The 16,539-nt window shown below is 48.2% G+C and overlaps 1 protein-coding gene across 1 annotated transcript; it reads right to left on the minus strand.

Annotated features, from left to right (window-relative positions):
- Positions 1-4,978: 4,978 nt before the first annotated feature.
- On the minus strand, positions 4,979-7,351 carry LOC130481125 (barrier-to-autointegration factor). The gene is made up of 2 exons (XM_056853824.1): positions 7,222-7,351; positions 4,979-5,338 (listed from the first exon to the last, which is right to left on the minus strand). Exons 1-2 carry the CDS (start codon positions 7,342-7,344, stop codon positions 5,192-5,194), a joined length of 270 nt encoding a protein of 89 aa, XP_056709802.1. The 5' UTR covers positions 7,345-7,351; the 3' UTR covers positions 4,979-5,191.
- Positions 7,352-16,539: the final 9,188 nt, after the last annotated feature.

Here is a 16,539-nt window from a genome sequence, read left to right on the forward strand (position 1 = left end):
AAATTATTAAAAGAAAAAGAAAAAAGAATGTATTTTACTCTCCAATTAAGAGACAGTCAAATTTGGTCCTCAATCCTGTGCCCCACAACAAAAATCTGGGACTAGTGCTACAGGGTTGAATAATGCCCTGGCAGGTTTAATGCAATCGTTTTATGGCCTTTTGCTCATAAAAAGGCTGGGTGTCACCAGATTCCAGCATCAGCTCTGCATCTAACATCTAAGCAAGCACAAAGAAGGCTACGCTAGGACTTTACATCATGTCCTAGCATCTTTCTTTTCCTTTTTTTGGGGGGTGGGGTGGGGTAGTATCCAGCCTGAAAAAGAGTTTTGGAGAACTCAGAAGCTTGGGTGTTGTTATATGTAGTTGGTCCTAATAAAAAGGTGTTATGCGGATGGTGTTCTGGTTTTTGGATTTTCCTTTTGAACCAGCACAACTGACAACTTCTCTTAACTCCAGATCTTTTCACAATACAGAAAGTTCAGAAGACCAAATGGCTGAGATGCCATAATATTCTGGTAGTCTTACGCCCCATGAACTCTCACTGCAGAAATATAAATAATTTGGGAAGATTTAAATAAACCTGTGCCAGGAAGAATAATCAGTTCTCCAAATGCCAGGACTGCAAACACTCTGCACATGTGCAGAGTTCTTTTCCTGCACAGTAACCAATTTTCTTTTGCTGAGGAGTAACTTGGTTATCAGGGGACAGTGTCTAGACTGGAGAAATTAATTTGCAGGCAGATGTAATTCAGGGATCTCTCATGTTAATAATGAAAGCACTGATGAATCGCTACCCCACTCACCCCCAGCTTTCCCATCGCAGGTTTGAATCACATCCCAGTCTTATGCCCTGCAACATATCCTGAGGAAAGAATGTAGGTGTGCTAATTACATCAACAAACGACTCATAGTACGATCAAATGCAAATCATTTTCCACTGGATAACTGCAGGGATGCCGTTTTGCGGATATATGCCTTCTTCTAAAAATTGTATGCACACGTATTTTCCCATCAGTGGAAGGGACTACTAGGGTCATCTAGTCCAAACCCCGGCACAATGTAGGAAATTCACAGCTCCCACACCTCCAAGTGACCCCTGCTCCATGCCCAGAAGATGCCCCCCCCCCCGCAAAAAAAAACACCCTCCAGGATCCCTGGTCAATCTGGCCTAGGGGAAAATTGCTTCCTGACCCCAAAATGACACTTGACATTACCCTGGCCATGTAAGAAAGGTCCATGAGAGCCAAATACTGACACAACCCTTCCTGCCCTCCCTCTCATGAACTGCCTAAGTTCGCAGAACCAGAATCGCTGTCATATGGCCGTCTAGCCTCTGCTTAAAAACCTCCAAGGAAGGAGAGCCCACCACCTCCTGAGCAAGCCTGTTCCACCGAGGAAGCGCTCTGTCAGAAAGTTCTTCCTAACGTTTAGCTGGAAACTCTTTTGATTTAATTTCAATCCAATGGTTCTGGTCTGACCTTCTGGGGCAACAGAAAACAACTCAGCACCATCCTCTATATGACAGCCCTTCAAGAACTTGAAGATGGTTATCATGTCCCCTCTCAGTCTTCTCCTCTTGCTTGTGGAAGATGCAAACTGGATGTGGGGAAGAAGTAACTGGCACTAAGAGTTCAACTAGAGACAGCACTGTCTAGTGGTTAGAGTGCTGGTCTAGGATCTGGGAGAAACTTGCTGTGTGACCTTGGGCCAGTAACAAACGCTCAGCCTAACCTACCTCACAGAGCCACATGAGATATGTAGAAGTAATACTATTAATATAACTATTCAACGTGACATCGGCAGGACTCGCCCAATTAGTCTCACTGTTCAGGGTGATGTAGACTTGGAAACCCCATGCCCTTTCACCATACAATTTCTGGCTACAAGATTGGGTAACATACCTGGTATTCCCTCCCCCTTTTTTCTTCCCAACCCTGTGAGGGAGGTCGGGCTAACAGTGACTAGCTCAAGGTCACACACTCTGTAGAGTTCTGTAGAGTTTGCATACTGTTTGAGTGTCCAAGGAGTGTCCGGAGGACCAGGGCCTGGGCTTTTTCAGCCTGGGCCCTGGCCTGGTGGAACAGTATTTCTGATGAGACCAGGGCCCTGCGGGACCTTATGGAATTTCGCAGGGCCTGTAAAACAGAACTGTTCCACCAGGCATACAGTTGAGGCCAGCTACAGTTGTGCTATAAATGCTGGCCTCCCTATTCTTCCTGCCGCTGCCAAATAACAACTTCCTGCAGGCCACAGTGTGACCATAAATTGCAATTCCAAGTGCCATTAGGAATTAGAATTTGTGATTTTAATCCATTTAGGGCTGTTTATGATAAGACAAGAGTCACTGGAAAAGACAGTCATGCTAGGAAAAGTTGAGGGCAGCAGGAAAAAAGGAAGACCCAACAAGAGATGGATCGACTCAATAAGGGAAGCCACAGCCCTCAGTTTGCAAGATCTGAGCAGGGCTGTCAAAGATAGGACATTTTGGAGGACTTTGATTCATAGGGTCGCCTTGAATCGGAAGCGACTTGACGGCACTTAACATACTCACAGGGTTTTATTGTATTGTTTTATCTGATTTTATTATTGTATTGTATATTTCATAGATTATGTGAACCGCTTTGAGCCTGGCATGCTGGGGTAGAGGGGGTTATAAGTTTGACTAATAAATAAATATTGGTAGGTCCTAATTAGCATTACACAGCTTTTGCTGTTGAATACTTCCTAAGAGTTGGATTCATTCCACTACAGTGGGGCTTTCTCCCAGCCCAAGCAGCCTTTCTCTGACACAAGAGGCTCTTCAAGGGAAGACTTTTAGAGATGGGGGAAACAGGTCCACGGATCTGGCCCTAGACGCAAGGGGAGATCAGGAAGAAGACTGGGGAGGGGCTGTGGCTCAGTGAGCCTGTGCTTTGCATGCAGAAGGTCCCAGGTTCAATCACCATCATCTCCAGTTAAAAGGAGCAGGTGATGTGAAAGACCTCTACCTGAGACCCTGGAGAGCCACTGCCAGTGTGAGCAGACAATACTGAACTTGATGGACCAAGGATTCTGTATACAGCAGCTTCATGAGTGTGAAGGAACCAGGCGTCCACTGTTACTTTGAAGACCAACAAACTTTATTCTAGCTAAACTGCAATAGGTCCAAGCTCACTTTGTCAGACGCACAGGTCCAAAAGGGAGAAGGGGGGATATTACAAGAAGCTGGCTCAGAACAACATCCAGTTCCAAGAGTAATCAGGGCCTGGAGTACACATGCCCCTAACAACACATACCAACAAGGTCCTAGATTCATGCTGGCTCCTAGCCTTCCTAGGAAGAAAGAATTCCGGAATGGGGAGCCACCGTAACACCTTTCAGATACCTGAAGAAGTGAGCTGTGACTCACGAAAGCTCATACCCTACCAGAAATGTGGTTACGTCTTTAGAAGAAGAATTGGTCTTTATATGCCAACTTTCTCTACCACTTAAGGGAGACTCAAACCGGCTTACAATCACTTTCCCTTCCCCTTCCCACAACAGACACCCTGTTAGGTGGGGCTGAGAGATCTGTGACTAGCCCAGGGTCACCCAGCTGGCTTTGTGTGTAGGAGTGGGGAAACAAATCCAGTTCACCAGATTAGCGTACGCCGCTCATTTGGAGGAGTGGGGAATCAAACCCGGTTCTCCAGATCAGACTCCACCGCTCCAAATAACCGCTCTTAACCACTACACCAAGCTGGACTCTTGCTCTTTTCTACTGCTACAGACTAACACGGTTACCCACCGGAATAAATATATTGTCAAGTATCCTATGGTGCAAAGAATGCCGTTTTGCAGGTGGCTTCTCTTTATTTTATTTTGTCATGATGTCATTTGGTAGCAAGGCTCCGAGGGAAGGCTGCTTGCCTCCAAGCTCAGCAGCATTGCAAAGCGGCTGCTACTGACCACTTAGAACTGCAGGCATATCCAGACCATTTTTTTAAAGCACTTGATGATATTTTGCTTTTTTTTTTCCATTTCTTTTAAAGTTTTGTAACTGTAGGCTGACCCTGGTGAGCCAGGATAGATCAGCTAAAGAGAACAACTCAGTGAACTGTTCACATTTTTAAGAACTTTAACTGTCTTTAAGAGTTTGTTGAAATTTTATAAGTTAAAATTCATCATTTTGCAATTATCCAATTAGCGTTGTATTTTTTCCTACTCTAATAAAGCTAAATTATTTAAATACACTTTCAAGGTGAAATGCCTAGCAGAAAACTGACTTTGGTTATTATTCACTCTGTTACTTTGAGTAGGTGCTGTGTGTATTGGACATTCCCAGAATATGGGCAGTTTGGATCCTACCTAGGGTTGCCAACCTCCAGGTAGAATCTGGAGATCTCCTGGAATCACAACTGATCTCCAGGCAATAGAGATCAGTTCCCCTGGAGAAAATGGCCGCTTCGGAAGGTGGATTATATGGCATTATACCCCATTGAAGTCCCTCCCCTCTCCAAACCCCACCTTCCTCAGGCTCTGCCCCAAACATATCCAGGTATTTTGCAACCTGGAGATGGCAACCTTAATCCTCCCCAATCCCATTGTCTATTCAGAAAAGGCAACCCACCAAGGGCACCCCCAGCAGTTATCCCAGTTCATTTTCAAAGTAGGCTGAACATCAACACAGCTCATTTTTATTGTTTAAAAACTTTACAATGATTTTGGTTCCTAATGTTTAAACAAGTGGCATAAAAGTTAGGGGGGAGGATCAAATACTGTTTGCCAATAATGATGTCTCTCTTTTAAACACACACAGTATTCCATAAAACAGTTAATCCTCAGACCAATTACAGCTCCAACCGAGGGAGATGAAAACGTGTCTCCCTTTAACCAACAGGCAGATAAGGCTTCAAGGGTTAGCCTGCCTGACAGCAAAAGGGAATTTATCGAAGCCACACAAAAGAGATCCAATTCTACAAAGTTTTAAAACAGAACGTTCCCCCTCTCTCCCCCCCCTTTTTCTCCACTCCCTCCCTGGAGGAAAAGACGTTCGATTAAAAGACTGTGGTAACAAAAATATTCTCTGGCATTAGGAGCGATCATCCCAGGGACATGTTTTAGATGCTTTAAGTTTCACGGGGAAGAAACAGTGGGGGAGGAAGGAAGGTTCAACCTCTAGCTAACTACAAAAGCCCCAACAGCATCCACTGAGGTTCTGAGCAAGAGTGTTCACAAGAAGGCATCGCACCATTCCCTCAGGCAGCCGAAACAGTCTCTGGATTGCTTGGCATTGGCACCACACGTGTCTTTCAGCCACTCACGGAAGAGGTCTTCGTCCTTCTTCAGCACCAGGAACTGCCCGAGCACCACATAAGCCTAAATTTGGAAAAGAGAAAATACGTAGTGTAAGCAGCAGGGACAGGAAGCCCAGAGGGAGGTAAATCGGTCTACCACACTTGTCACTGCAAGATTCCTTTCCGCCGTGGCAGGCACGAATCAGCTATACTCACGACGCTGCCTCCTCTTTGCCCAGCACCAATTGGTGCCGAACACGTGGGCGCTCTTCTCACCTCCTCTTCCGCTTTCCCTGCATCACCCAGTGCTCAGCGCATAAACTATTTCTGCCAGCCTCCTCTAGCCCATGCTGGGCAGAACCCAATGCGGCAAGCGGCAGCAGTTCATGTGCTGACCACTGGGTGGCAAATTACCCCTGGGGCTGGGAAGCCAAAGAGAGCCGTAGGCCTTTTATGCAGGGACATTTCCCCGCGGTCACCCCTGCTGACTGCTTCAGGGCTTCCTTTTGAGTATGCATGCCTTTTCTGCCCGTCAGAGGTCGCCTCGCTCTCCCCATGCATGTTGCCCATGTTTTCCAGATACAGTTCTAGCCAGTCTGGAAAATGAGGCCAAACGCACGGGGAGAGCAAGGCGACCTCTGATGGGCAGAAAAGGCATCCATAATCAAAAGGAAGCCGGAAGCAGTCAGCGGGGGTGACCGCGGGGAAACGTCCCTGCATAAACGGCCAAAGAGACAGACCGAGTAAGAAATACCAGTAGCTGGTTCACTCCAGGACCAGCTGGTGCAGGGGATCTTCTGTGCGGTTTCACACTTTGGAGGACGCCTCAAGTGATCCTTCTCTTAAGCATGCAGATAGACTGTGGCGCCTAACGCTTTGGATACAACTGCTTTGAATCAGACACTATGACTCCACCTCTCCAGGGCAGAGTCATTGCAAAAACAAATGGTGAGTGGGCAAGGGAGCTGGTTGTTGACCCGGAACTGTGTCAAAGAACCCATCGAGCAAATCTCAATTCTGTAACTGCACTGAGTTCCCAGGTATTTGTAAATCTCAACTCAGCCTCTGGCAACACTTAACGCAGCCAACACTGTGGCTCTGCTTGCTTCAGTAGCGTGGCCCATGATGATCACAGTGTGCACCTGCTGAGAGGGTCTGGGCTCAAATGCCTACTGCAGCCAAAAAGCTTACTGGGTCGCCTGGGGCTATGGTTCTCTCTCAGCATCGTCTATTGTACCAGGTTGTTGGGAGTATGTGGAGGGGGAGAGCTCTGCTGGTCAGAGCTCCTTGAAAGAAGGGCACAGCTAAAATGTAACAATATGTACCACATCACTGGCTCATAGTCTTTATAAGAAGGGGCCAGATATTCTTTATAAGGGGCCAGATAGGCAGATGATGAGAGGGAGGGCATCTTGGCCATCTTCTGGTCACTGGGGTGGGGGTGGGGAGGTAGTAGTGAATTTCCTGCATTGTGCAGGGGGGTGGACTAGATGACCCTGGTGGTCCCTTCCAACTCTGATTCTACTTTGTGAAAGTGTTTGGCATGAAAGATTTTCACAACATTCTGCGCTCACAAGCACCTTGTGTGGAGCAAGCTATAATATTTGCATATTATACATCCCGCTTTTTCCACAGGGACGTTAAGGCAGTATTCCAGGAGGTCTCCTATCCAGTCCCACACCTACTTAGCCTCAGAAAGGCTGTTGCATTTTGCACCTTCTGATCATGCCCTAACTCAATAGCCAAGAGGCTCTGGAACAAAAAATAGTATAAAACACGCTGGTTTCCCTGAGCATAGATCTCCAACAGCCCTGGACATGTGCCTTATGCCAGTCAACTAGCAGCCGCCTCTCAAGAAGACCAGCAAAAGACTGAATGCATCAAAGCCCAACCCTCCAGCTAGGTTAATCTCCCACCCCACCCCCTCAAACGAATGCCCTTCAGAACCCATGGCCCAGAAGATACCTTATCAAAGCCTTTGTCTTCCAGCCTCTTGCCAAGCACATCTCCAATGCCAGCCAGAGTGCCAACAGGCTTCTCGCCCATAGGCTCCGCCACAAAATCCCGGTGCTTCTGGCTGGTGCTCATTTTGGCTGCTGCTGCCCTGCCTGCAGGCAAGAAGAAAACTAGTGATCAACCAGGTATTATAATTAAGATGAGACAGAACATTACTAACCCACTACAGTCACACACCAGTCAATGACTCTTGACCCAGTAGGTCAGCTGCTGTTACAGTCGCATAGTTGACTTGTTGCCTGTCCCAGGAAAGAAAGAACCAAGGGGTCCACGTGGAAGGAAGCTTTAGGCATCTACGTTCCCCACCCTGGATTAAACCGGGCAGCTATGATGCTGCCATAACCCAACCGGGGGTTCTCCCAGAACGGGCAGTCTTCTCTGGGCTACAAGTGTCCTGCAGGTAATCACACCTCAGAGAAGAGATACAAATGCTTATCCATGACCTAGATCAGAGTGTTTTAGAAAACAGCAGCAATTTATGGTAGAGAGTATAGGCAGTCCTGCTCTCCCAAAAAAACTCTGCTCCTTAGGCAGGACATCCAGGGAACCATGGCATGACCAGCTATTTTAGCAGGTGCAAGATCTCATGCGGTGGGGTCCTGTAGATCCATTCTACTAATGGAAGTGCCTTATCCAGATGAAAATCATTTTTTAAAAACTGCACTGAATTTTAAGAGGGGGGCAGTCAAAAGACTTAACAGAACAATTTTAGAGAATATAGACAAAGAGAGGTTTTCAAGCTATGATTTTAACAATCCTCTTAAAGGACCCAACTTCTGAAGAACCGGTCTCTGATCACACCATAGTCCATTGTTGGATGTAATTTCTCCAATTATCATGCCTCAAAGACAAAGGGAGTCTGTGCACTGCTATTGTGTACTACGGCTGTGCACAGCTTCTGACCCATCAATGCCGCTGCCTCCAGATAAGGCAATGACTTCAAGGTGGCTACTGCTGGCATGGCTTACAGTGCTGCTAAATTAGGCAACATGTGGTATTGGAGCAATTAAACAGGGTAACAGCATCCCCTGGTGATCAGTGACCACTATAAAGCAACATGGAACCCAAACCAGAAGAGCATTTGCATTCTTCTTTCTTCTCCTGCAGACCTTGTGTTTCAGGTTTGAGACCCCCAATATCAGATCCCAAGTCAGCCTGTTTGGCCCAAAATCTTTATGCTCTAGTAGCTAGCTAGACACACTTATAGATAGGTCTACACATTTCAGATATGGATCTGCCCCAAACCAGCATGCAAGAAGCAGGGGGGTAGGAACTTCAGTTTCAAGAATAAAGGGGTCATGTAGGTGAAGGATGCAGAACCTACTGGCGGACTGCTCACCCTCTTCACAGTCCCATCCTCAAGTACGTTAATTATGTACGTGGATTCATATTCTACCTCTCTTGCATACAACACCCATAACTTAAAAAACTGAAAGTGTTAAAACAGCAGTACAATAAAAACAATAAAAATAGCAAAGAAGCAACAAAACTTATTAAAAAGCAGTGGTCAAAATCAAATGCTATCCTGAAAGGCAAACACACACCCACTATTGGGGACTGGATGAAGAGTGTCAGTGATGTGGGATGGAAAATTTCCAAAAGAGAACGTTTTGCAGAAGAATTTCCGATGCCATCCTTATGGAAATTTTTCCACCCTACATGTGTCAATATAATGTTTCTCTATGGTTGCTGCAAATCAATCATATTCAATGGGCTAAATGTGAAGTATCCCATTGCTTCTACATGGTGTATTTGCCTTCTTTTGGTAACATTAGGCAATGAAAACTATTTACATCTGAATAAATGTTTTCTAGAAAAGTTTCCAGTTCAAAACTTCCCAGAAAACACATATTACTGCACAGGGCAGGGATGCATTCTGCACAGCTCACCCATAAGCACATGTTGCTGTTCAATGACACAATCTGCCTCCAGATGGAGCGACCAGCTGCTACTGTAACTAACTTGGCTCTGAGCCTCCCAAGCAGAAACGTTTCACACTCCTCCATCTAGCGGCTGGCTGTTGTCACCTAACATATTTCCTCACCAGTGAGCATAGCCACACAATCCTGAGAACTCAAGAGCCTAGGCAACATACAGTACCCTAACAGCTTTCCAGAACCTCACCTTGGGATACCTCCTGACTAGAGGAACGCTTGGAGAGAAGCGCGGACAGCCAAGTACATCCAGAAAGCACAAACACACAATATGGGAGAAGAGATGGCGGAACTGAGCTCCTTTTCTGCCATTTCCTTTATGTTGCATGACACTCATGTCTGTCTCCAAAGGCACCACAGAGTATTTATTTACTTACCTCATTTATACTCCGCTTTTCTCCCCAATGAGGACCCAAAGTGGCTTCCCATCAACTTTCCTCTACAATTTTATCCTAACAACCACCCTGTGAGGTAAGGTAGGCTGAGAGGGTGCAACTGGTCCAAGGTCACCAGGCATGCTTCCAGGACTCAGACCTGGACGTCTCAGATTCTAGTCTGTCACTTAACACTATACTACACTGGCTCTACCTCTGGAGTGTAGGAGTCTATGCTACTCCACCCTGTGTTCCTACTTTTACTGGCATGGATCCCCAAGGGCAAAAAAAGAGTCTGTCACACCCAAAATATTCCCTTTCAACATATGCTTAGTAAAGATGAGGCTGCCCATGCCATTTGCTCCATGTAGGAGCCTGTTGAACAGGGGAGGATTGTATGAGAAAGAGAAGTGAACCAAACATAGCAAAGTTAAGAAAGACCAGCACCTGGGAATTTAATGACAACATAATTCAGAATATTGAGAGACTCAACACAGTTTGACAAATTTCTGCTTTGGATCCTTCACCGTTCACACAACTATTTTGGGGGGGGTAAAAATATTAATAAAGGAAATAAAAAAGTGCTGGTATTCATATTTAAGGCTGCATTAATTTCCATCAATTTCCTCCCCATAGATATGAAAAAGTCCCACCCACCCCCAAGGCACCAGTACTTAGTGAGAACCACCACCAAAAAATGCCCTGCAACCGAGACAGGGAAAAAGAGCATAGGACCAAAAGTGAACCATCCAGGTCCTAAGATGAAAAGCCCTGCTGGATCAGACCTAGGGTCCACTTTGCCCAGCAACCTAATTCTGAAAAAGGCACCCTGAAAAGCTACAAAGGCCTCCAAACTGCCTTCCCACCAGATTCGGATAACCCTCTTTCACTGGAAATCCCTCCACAGAACCCCATACTAATAAACATCCCCAAACAGATCAAGCAAAACAGATCAAGCCAACCAACAACAGGAAATCAAACAACTATGAAAGAACAATCCTTGCAAAGTGACTAAAACAACAACATTTTCTTGGGATGGAGACAACACACATCATTGAACAGCACCATACAATTAGTTATTTTTAACATCAATGCCAACCCCTCTAGAAAAGGAGCATCTTAAAAGGTGTCCCTAAACAGAGCAAAGAAGAAGGCTGCTGCACAGATACGTTAATAGGACTGGTGTAAAAAAAAAACCTGATCTCTGTATGTGAACAAAACAGAGGGCAGGAACAGCCACAGAGCCTGCTACAAATCTATGGCGGTATGCAGCCTCATAAGAGTCCTTCAGATGCTGAAATTTTTAGGAACAGTGGAGCAAGGAACTCTCCCACCTATGTATCATCAACAAAACACTTGCATAAGCACTTCTTATATAAGCACTTCTCAGTAAGAAGAGGTTAGATGGCCAATTGTTAGCAATGCTGATTCTGTGACCTTAGGCAGATGAGAGGGAAGGCAGCTTGGCCATCTTCTGGTCACTGGGTATGTGTGTGTGGGGGGAAGGTAGTTGTGAATGTCCTGCATTGTGCAGGGGGTTGGACTAGATGACCCTGGTGGTCCCTTCCAACTCTATAATTCTATGATTCTTCAGTATCTGTATATGATCTTCTCTGCAGAATTTTGGAGAAAAAAATACGCTTCAAGACTTGCCAGGCAGACACCACAACTGGCCATGGCCTTTATGCAGTGTGCGTACAATGACATAAGCTCAGCATCTACAAAGATCTGCCCTTGTTTGCTATTAGCCCACCACTAGCAATGCAAGGATCAGCGCCCAGTAAGACAGCACAGAGCTATATGTTTGCTATTTTTGCTGCAACCACTCAATGTTATCTGTTTCAAGAAGAAGAGGGAGGAGGCCCCAAGTATAATTTTAATTTTTCTAGCAATTTCTAAAATGTTAATTAAAAATACAAAATAAAGTTTTTCTATTCTTTTATTTATTTAAGGACCTTTATGAACCACCACTCTACCAATTATCAAACAGCAACCAAGTCCACTAGCTAAATAAAGAAGTAAAACAAAATTAAAAGGATCATAAGGAACCAGGGTGATAATGACTGTAAAACAAAATATCACCTTGGAAAAAACTTGGGTTCAAATCCCCTCCCAGCCACGAAGCTCACTAGATAAGCCCCTCTCTGCCTCAAAGGGCTGCTGGGAGAATTAGAAAGGTGAGAACTCTGCTCCTCTGGAGGAAGTGAAGGGGGAAAGCGCCATAAAATAGACACCACCCCCACAAGAGAGCCAGCGTGGTGTAGCGGTTAAGACTGGTGGTTTGGAGTGGTGGACTCTGATCTGGAGAACCGGGTTTGATTCCCCACTCCTACACAGCTCTCTTAGACACTAGTCACAGCTCTCTTAGAGCTCTCTCAGCCCCACCTACCTCACAGGGTGTCTGTTGAGGGGAGGGGAAGGGAAGGCGATTGTAAGCCGTCTGATTCTTCCTTAAGCGGTAGAGAAAGTCAGCATATTAAAAAAACTCAACAAGTCTCAGGGCAGCATTGCAAAAATTACAGTTGGGAGCCAACTTTAAAACAAAATAAGGAAAGGCAGCAACAAGCAAGGCTGCAGAGCCGGAGAGGCATTCCAGCTGTAGAGAATGACAGTAAGTGATGACAGGACCAACCTCACTCTGATAGCTGGCCAGATTTTAAAAACGTGCCTCAGTGGTAGAGCCTCTGCTTGGCATGCAGAAGGTCCCAGGTTCAATCCCCGGCATCTCCAGTTAAAGGGACTAGGCAAGCAGGTGATGTGACAGACCTCCGCCTGAGACCCTGGAGAGCCACTGCCAGTCTGAGAAGACAATACCGATGGACCAAGGGTCCGATTCAGTATAAGGCAGCTTCATTTGTGCAAATATCCAAAGATGTCTTCAAAAACTAAATCTGCCATAAGACTCGGGCTTGATCCGCCTCTTTGAGGTTATCAATGGGAAGACGAGCCATATTTAAAAAAGCAAAAAAAAAAAACTCGCCCTGTAAGGTAGGCCGGCAGCGCCGCCGCTGCACAGATTCGGCAGTGGGGGGGAGGGGCCGAGGCCACCTGGCGAAATCGTCATGACTAAGGCTCGGCTGGGCGTTGGCGCCGCTCAATGGCGGCTGCGGAGCCCATGACGGGCACTGACCCCCGGCCGCTCTCCCGGCACCCGGGGAAGCAGACTGGGCCGCGTCCCCTGCCCCCGCTCACGGAGCCCCGCCGCTCACCGCTCAGCCTTTCTTCCAACCGTCGCTCCCGCCCAATCAGCGCCGCACTCACTGCGCCTGCGCGCGTTTCCACTTCCGGGTGTCCGGGCCGATCGCCTTATTTGGGACTGGATTGGCTCTTCTTTCCAGGGACGTCTACAGAAGGGGAGAGGGTACGCTCTAGGCTCCCCGGAGGCTCTCTATGGTTGCGCGGGTCTGGAAGTTTCTCCCAACTGGACTCCAGGCGGGAAAAACAGATACGATGGTTATTATAGCTACGATAAAGAAGGCTCGTTGTTAATCATGCAGTTATATAACGAGTTGTACAGATTGAGAAGGCAAGAGTCACTGGAAAAGACAATCATCCTGGGAAAAGTTGAAGGCAGCAGGAAAAGAGGACGACCCAACAAGAGATGGACTGACTCAGTAAAGGAAGCCATGGCCCTCAATTTACCAGACCTGAGCAGGGCTGTCAGGGAGGACATTGATTCCTAGGGTCACCATGAGTTGAAGTAATTTGACGGCACTTAACACGGCCCTGGTTAGTATTTGGATGGGAGACCACCAAGGAATACCAGGGTCCCTATGCGGAGGGAGGCAATGGCAAACCACCTCTGTTAGTCTCTTGCCATGAAAACCCCCAAAAGGGGTCGCCATAAGTAGGCTGGGACTTGACGGCACTTTACACACACACATACAACACACACACACCCCATGCAGATTGGACAGTGTATGTGTCTATGTGCACACACAATAAATGTAGCTTGTGCGGTAGTTCGTAGCTTTTATCAGTCTAGTCTACCTCACAGGATTGTTGTAAGTGTTGGATTTGGGCAGACCTGGGGACTAGTCACTGCCTGCTGTGAAACTTACTGGGTGACCTTAGCCCAGTCTCGCCCTAACCTAACTCGCAGGGTGGTTGTGAAGATAGAGGTGCATGAAAGAACCTTGAATAGGGCCAAGATAGAAATGCACTAAACGAATAAATACAATAGCATAGGGAATGGATTATGCTGCAATAATATAAAAACAAGCAAGTATATAATATTTCCAGGGGTCTAACTGGGGTATGTCTGTTGCAGTAAGCATATATCCGAAGCTTGTGGCTCTAACACATTTTTATTTTTTCACAAACTTGTATGCATTGGAGCCCACGCCATCAGATGCTCCAGCAAAGCTCCCACACCACCCTGCCGGTAGGGCTTTTCTTCTCATAAGCAGGGACGGCTCTGTTTCCCCAGGGCCTCTGCATACAATTAACTCAGGCACAGGGGCCATAATAGGCAGGAGGGTAGGCGCGCCCGCTCATTCGGACTCCACCTCAATCGCTCTGCCCTTGTTCAACACAACCTGGCGGGTCCTACGGCTGCATTTCTATGCGATTACTGTTTTCTTGCTGTCCTCTGCTGGTTGCTGTGTGTAGGTTAGGCAGGAAGAAGGATGCGGGATTGCCCGACTGAAAATACAGTGGTGCTGTTGCGGGGGAGGGGCAGGTCGCTGGTTCTCGCCCTCCCCCCAGCACTGCTGGCACCTGACAAGCCGCACAGCTGCAGATGCTGGGTCGCAAGAGTTGAACACAAGACCACATGAAGCTGCCTTCTACTGAATCAGACCCTTGGTCCATCGAAGTTAGGTAGCGTGGTATACATAGTGTGGTATATCCAGGTAGCGTGATATACATAATTAGCGTGGTATACATAGGACATCCTGGAGCGAAAGCAGATGGATATGCACAAAGCTTGTGGAGATTTGCTACATACTTCATGCTACAGTTACTGCTGCTTGCGTTTGGTCACTTGGACACATTCAATAGAGCTCTTCAGAAAAAGTAATCTACAGTTCCTTCAAGCAGATCTCCTCCTTGCTTCTGCAATGGAGAGTTCAAAGCAACTGCGGAACCAGTTTTGCTCCTTACTTATGAAGTCGATATGGATTCCAAATAGGAAAATTCTATGTTCTTCCTTCGTTGGTTCATTTGCCCATGAAAAAAGTGCTTAGGGCTGTTTCGCTTGGAAAGGAGGGGGTTAAGGGGAGACACGATAGAGGTCTGTACAATTATGCACGGGGTGGAGAGAGCGGACAGGGAGACGCTTTCCTCCCTCTCTCCTAATACCAGACCCCAGGAGTCATCTGCTGAAGCTGGAGGGTGACCCATTCAAACCTGATGCGAGGAAGTCTTTCTTCCCACCCCGCAGAGTTGACGGGAAAGGCAAGTGGGAGCTTCCGCATGCGACGCAGGGGTCCTACCACCCCCGCGCCCAGCAGGAAAAGCGGCGGCAGCTCTTTTGCACCAGCTTGGAGGCTGAAACGGCCAGAAACATGCAGATGCGCTCCGCGGCTCCTTTCGGCGGCGGCGGCGGCAGCAGCAGCAGCAGCGCCCCCGCTCGCCGGCCCGGAGGAGGCGGGGGGAGAGGCCGCCCTGGCCCCGCCCCCTTGGCTCCTCCTCGCCGGGAGGGAGGGAGGGGGGGCGGGCAGGCCAAGCCCGCCCGTCCTCTCCGGACAAATAGCGGGCCGGCTCTTCGCGTTTGGCTCGACCGGCTTCGGCCAGCAAGCCCGGCCCAGGGGGCGACCCGCTTAGAGAGCCTCCCAGCGGGAGTAGAAAGTTCTCCTGGCTTTCCCGCAGGGGTAGAGTGGTCGTTTTAACATGACCGCCCCCCTTCCCCAGCCACGGTCTCCTCTGCTCCTGGAGACTTTGCTCCTGAGCTCCCCCCCACCCACACACACACCGCCCAAGTTCCAAATCAAAGGGAGACCAAAGTATGAATAACAACCCTTTTAATGGAAATTCAAGCAGTTTCCTGTGGCGGGCGCTTCACCAGCTAAGCCATTCTCATTCTTAAGATCCCTTTTATTCGAAGAAATCATTTCTTCTTCGTTGTCGGGAATCAGTAACGTTTGATTTCGTAATCGTTTTTCTCGCAATTCAAGCAGATTCCTGTGGCAGGCGCTTCAAAGGCAAAGCCGTTCTCATTCTTAAGATCCTTTTTATTCGAAATCATTTCTTCTTTTTCGGAAATCAGTAACTTTTGTGAGCTTCGTATTTGGATGGGAGGCAGAGGAAGGCGCTGGCAAACCACCTCTGTGAGTCTCTTGCCAGGAAAACCCCCCAGAAGGAGTCGCCATAAGTCGGCTGCGACTTGAGGGCACTTTACACATACACATTATCTAGTTCGCGTGGCAGCGTGGTATTCGCGTCGTACAGTTACAGTGAGCGCGTTCAGTAGGGGAAGTGCTCTGGGGTGGAGTTGGCATCGAGGTCCACCCGCGGATCCCCGAGATCGCAACTACTGTACAGCTGCGGAAAAGGACAGGAGAGCTTTCTACTGAACTAGGACGCTCTCCAAGCGGGGCGCCCCCTGGGCCGGGCTCGCTCGGCAAAGCCGCCCAAGAAGGCTTCCGAGGTCGTGCAAAGCGCCGAGAGCCTGGCCGCAAGCGACCAGAGCGCCCCCGAAAGACACCGCGGCGCCGGAAAGGGCCTTGAGCGCCTCCATCGCCGCAACTGAGCTCTGGCCGGACCCGCGGCTATTTCTGCGGAGTGGGCGAGTGGGCGGAGCCTGGCCCGCCCCCTCCCTCCTGGCGAGGAGACGACTCCGGCCGCGCCCTCCCCCAAGGGGGCGGGGCCAGGGCGGCCTCTCCCCCCGCCTCCTCCGGGCCGGCGAGCGGGGGCGCTGCTGCTGCTGCTGCTGCCGCCGCCGCCGAAAGGAGCCGCGGAGCGCATCTGCATGTTTCTGGCCGTTTCAGCCTCCAAGCTGGTGCAAAAGAGCTGCCGCC

This window comes from Euleptes europaea, chromosome 7, assembly GCF_029931775.1.
Source record: "Euleptes europaea isolate rEulEur1 chromosome 7, rEulEur1.hap1, whole genome shotgun sequence".
NCBI lineage: Eukaryota > Metazoa > Chordata > Lepidosauria > Squamata > Sphaerodactylidae > Euleptes > Euleptes europaea.

What these genes read in the sequence shown, in the direction of transcription:
- LOC130481125 (XM_056853824.1), bottom strand. Translation starts at nt 7,344, where the DNA reads ATGAGCACCAGCCAGAAGCACCGGGATTTTGTGGCGGAGCCTATGGGC. An exon ending in AAGACAAAGGCTTTGATAAG is followed by an intron (nt 5,339 to 7,221) that starts GTATCTTCTGGG and finishes TTCCAAATTTAG; the next exon opens with GCTTATGTGGTGCTCGGGCA.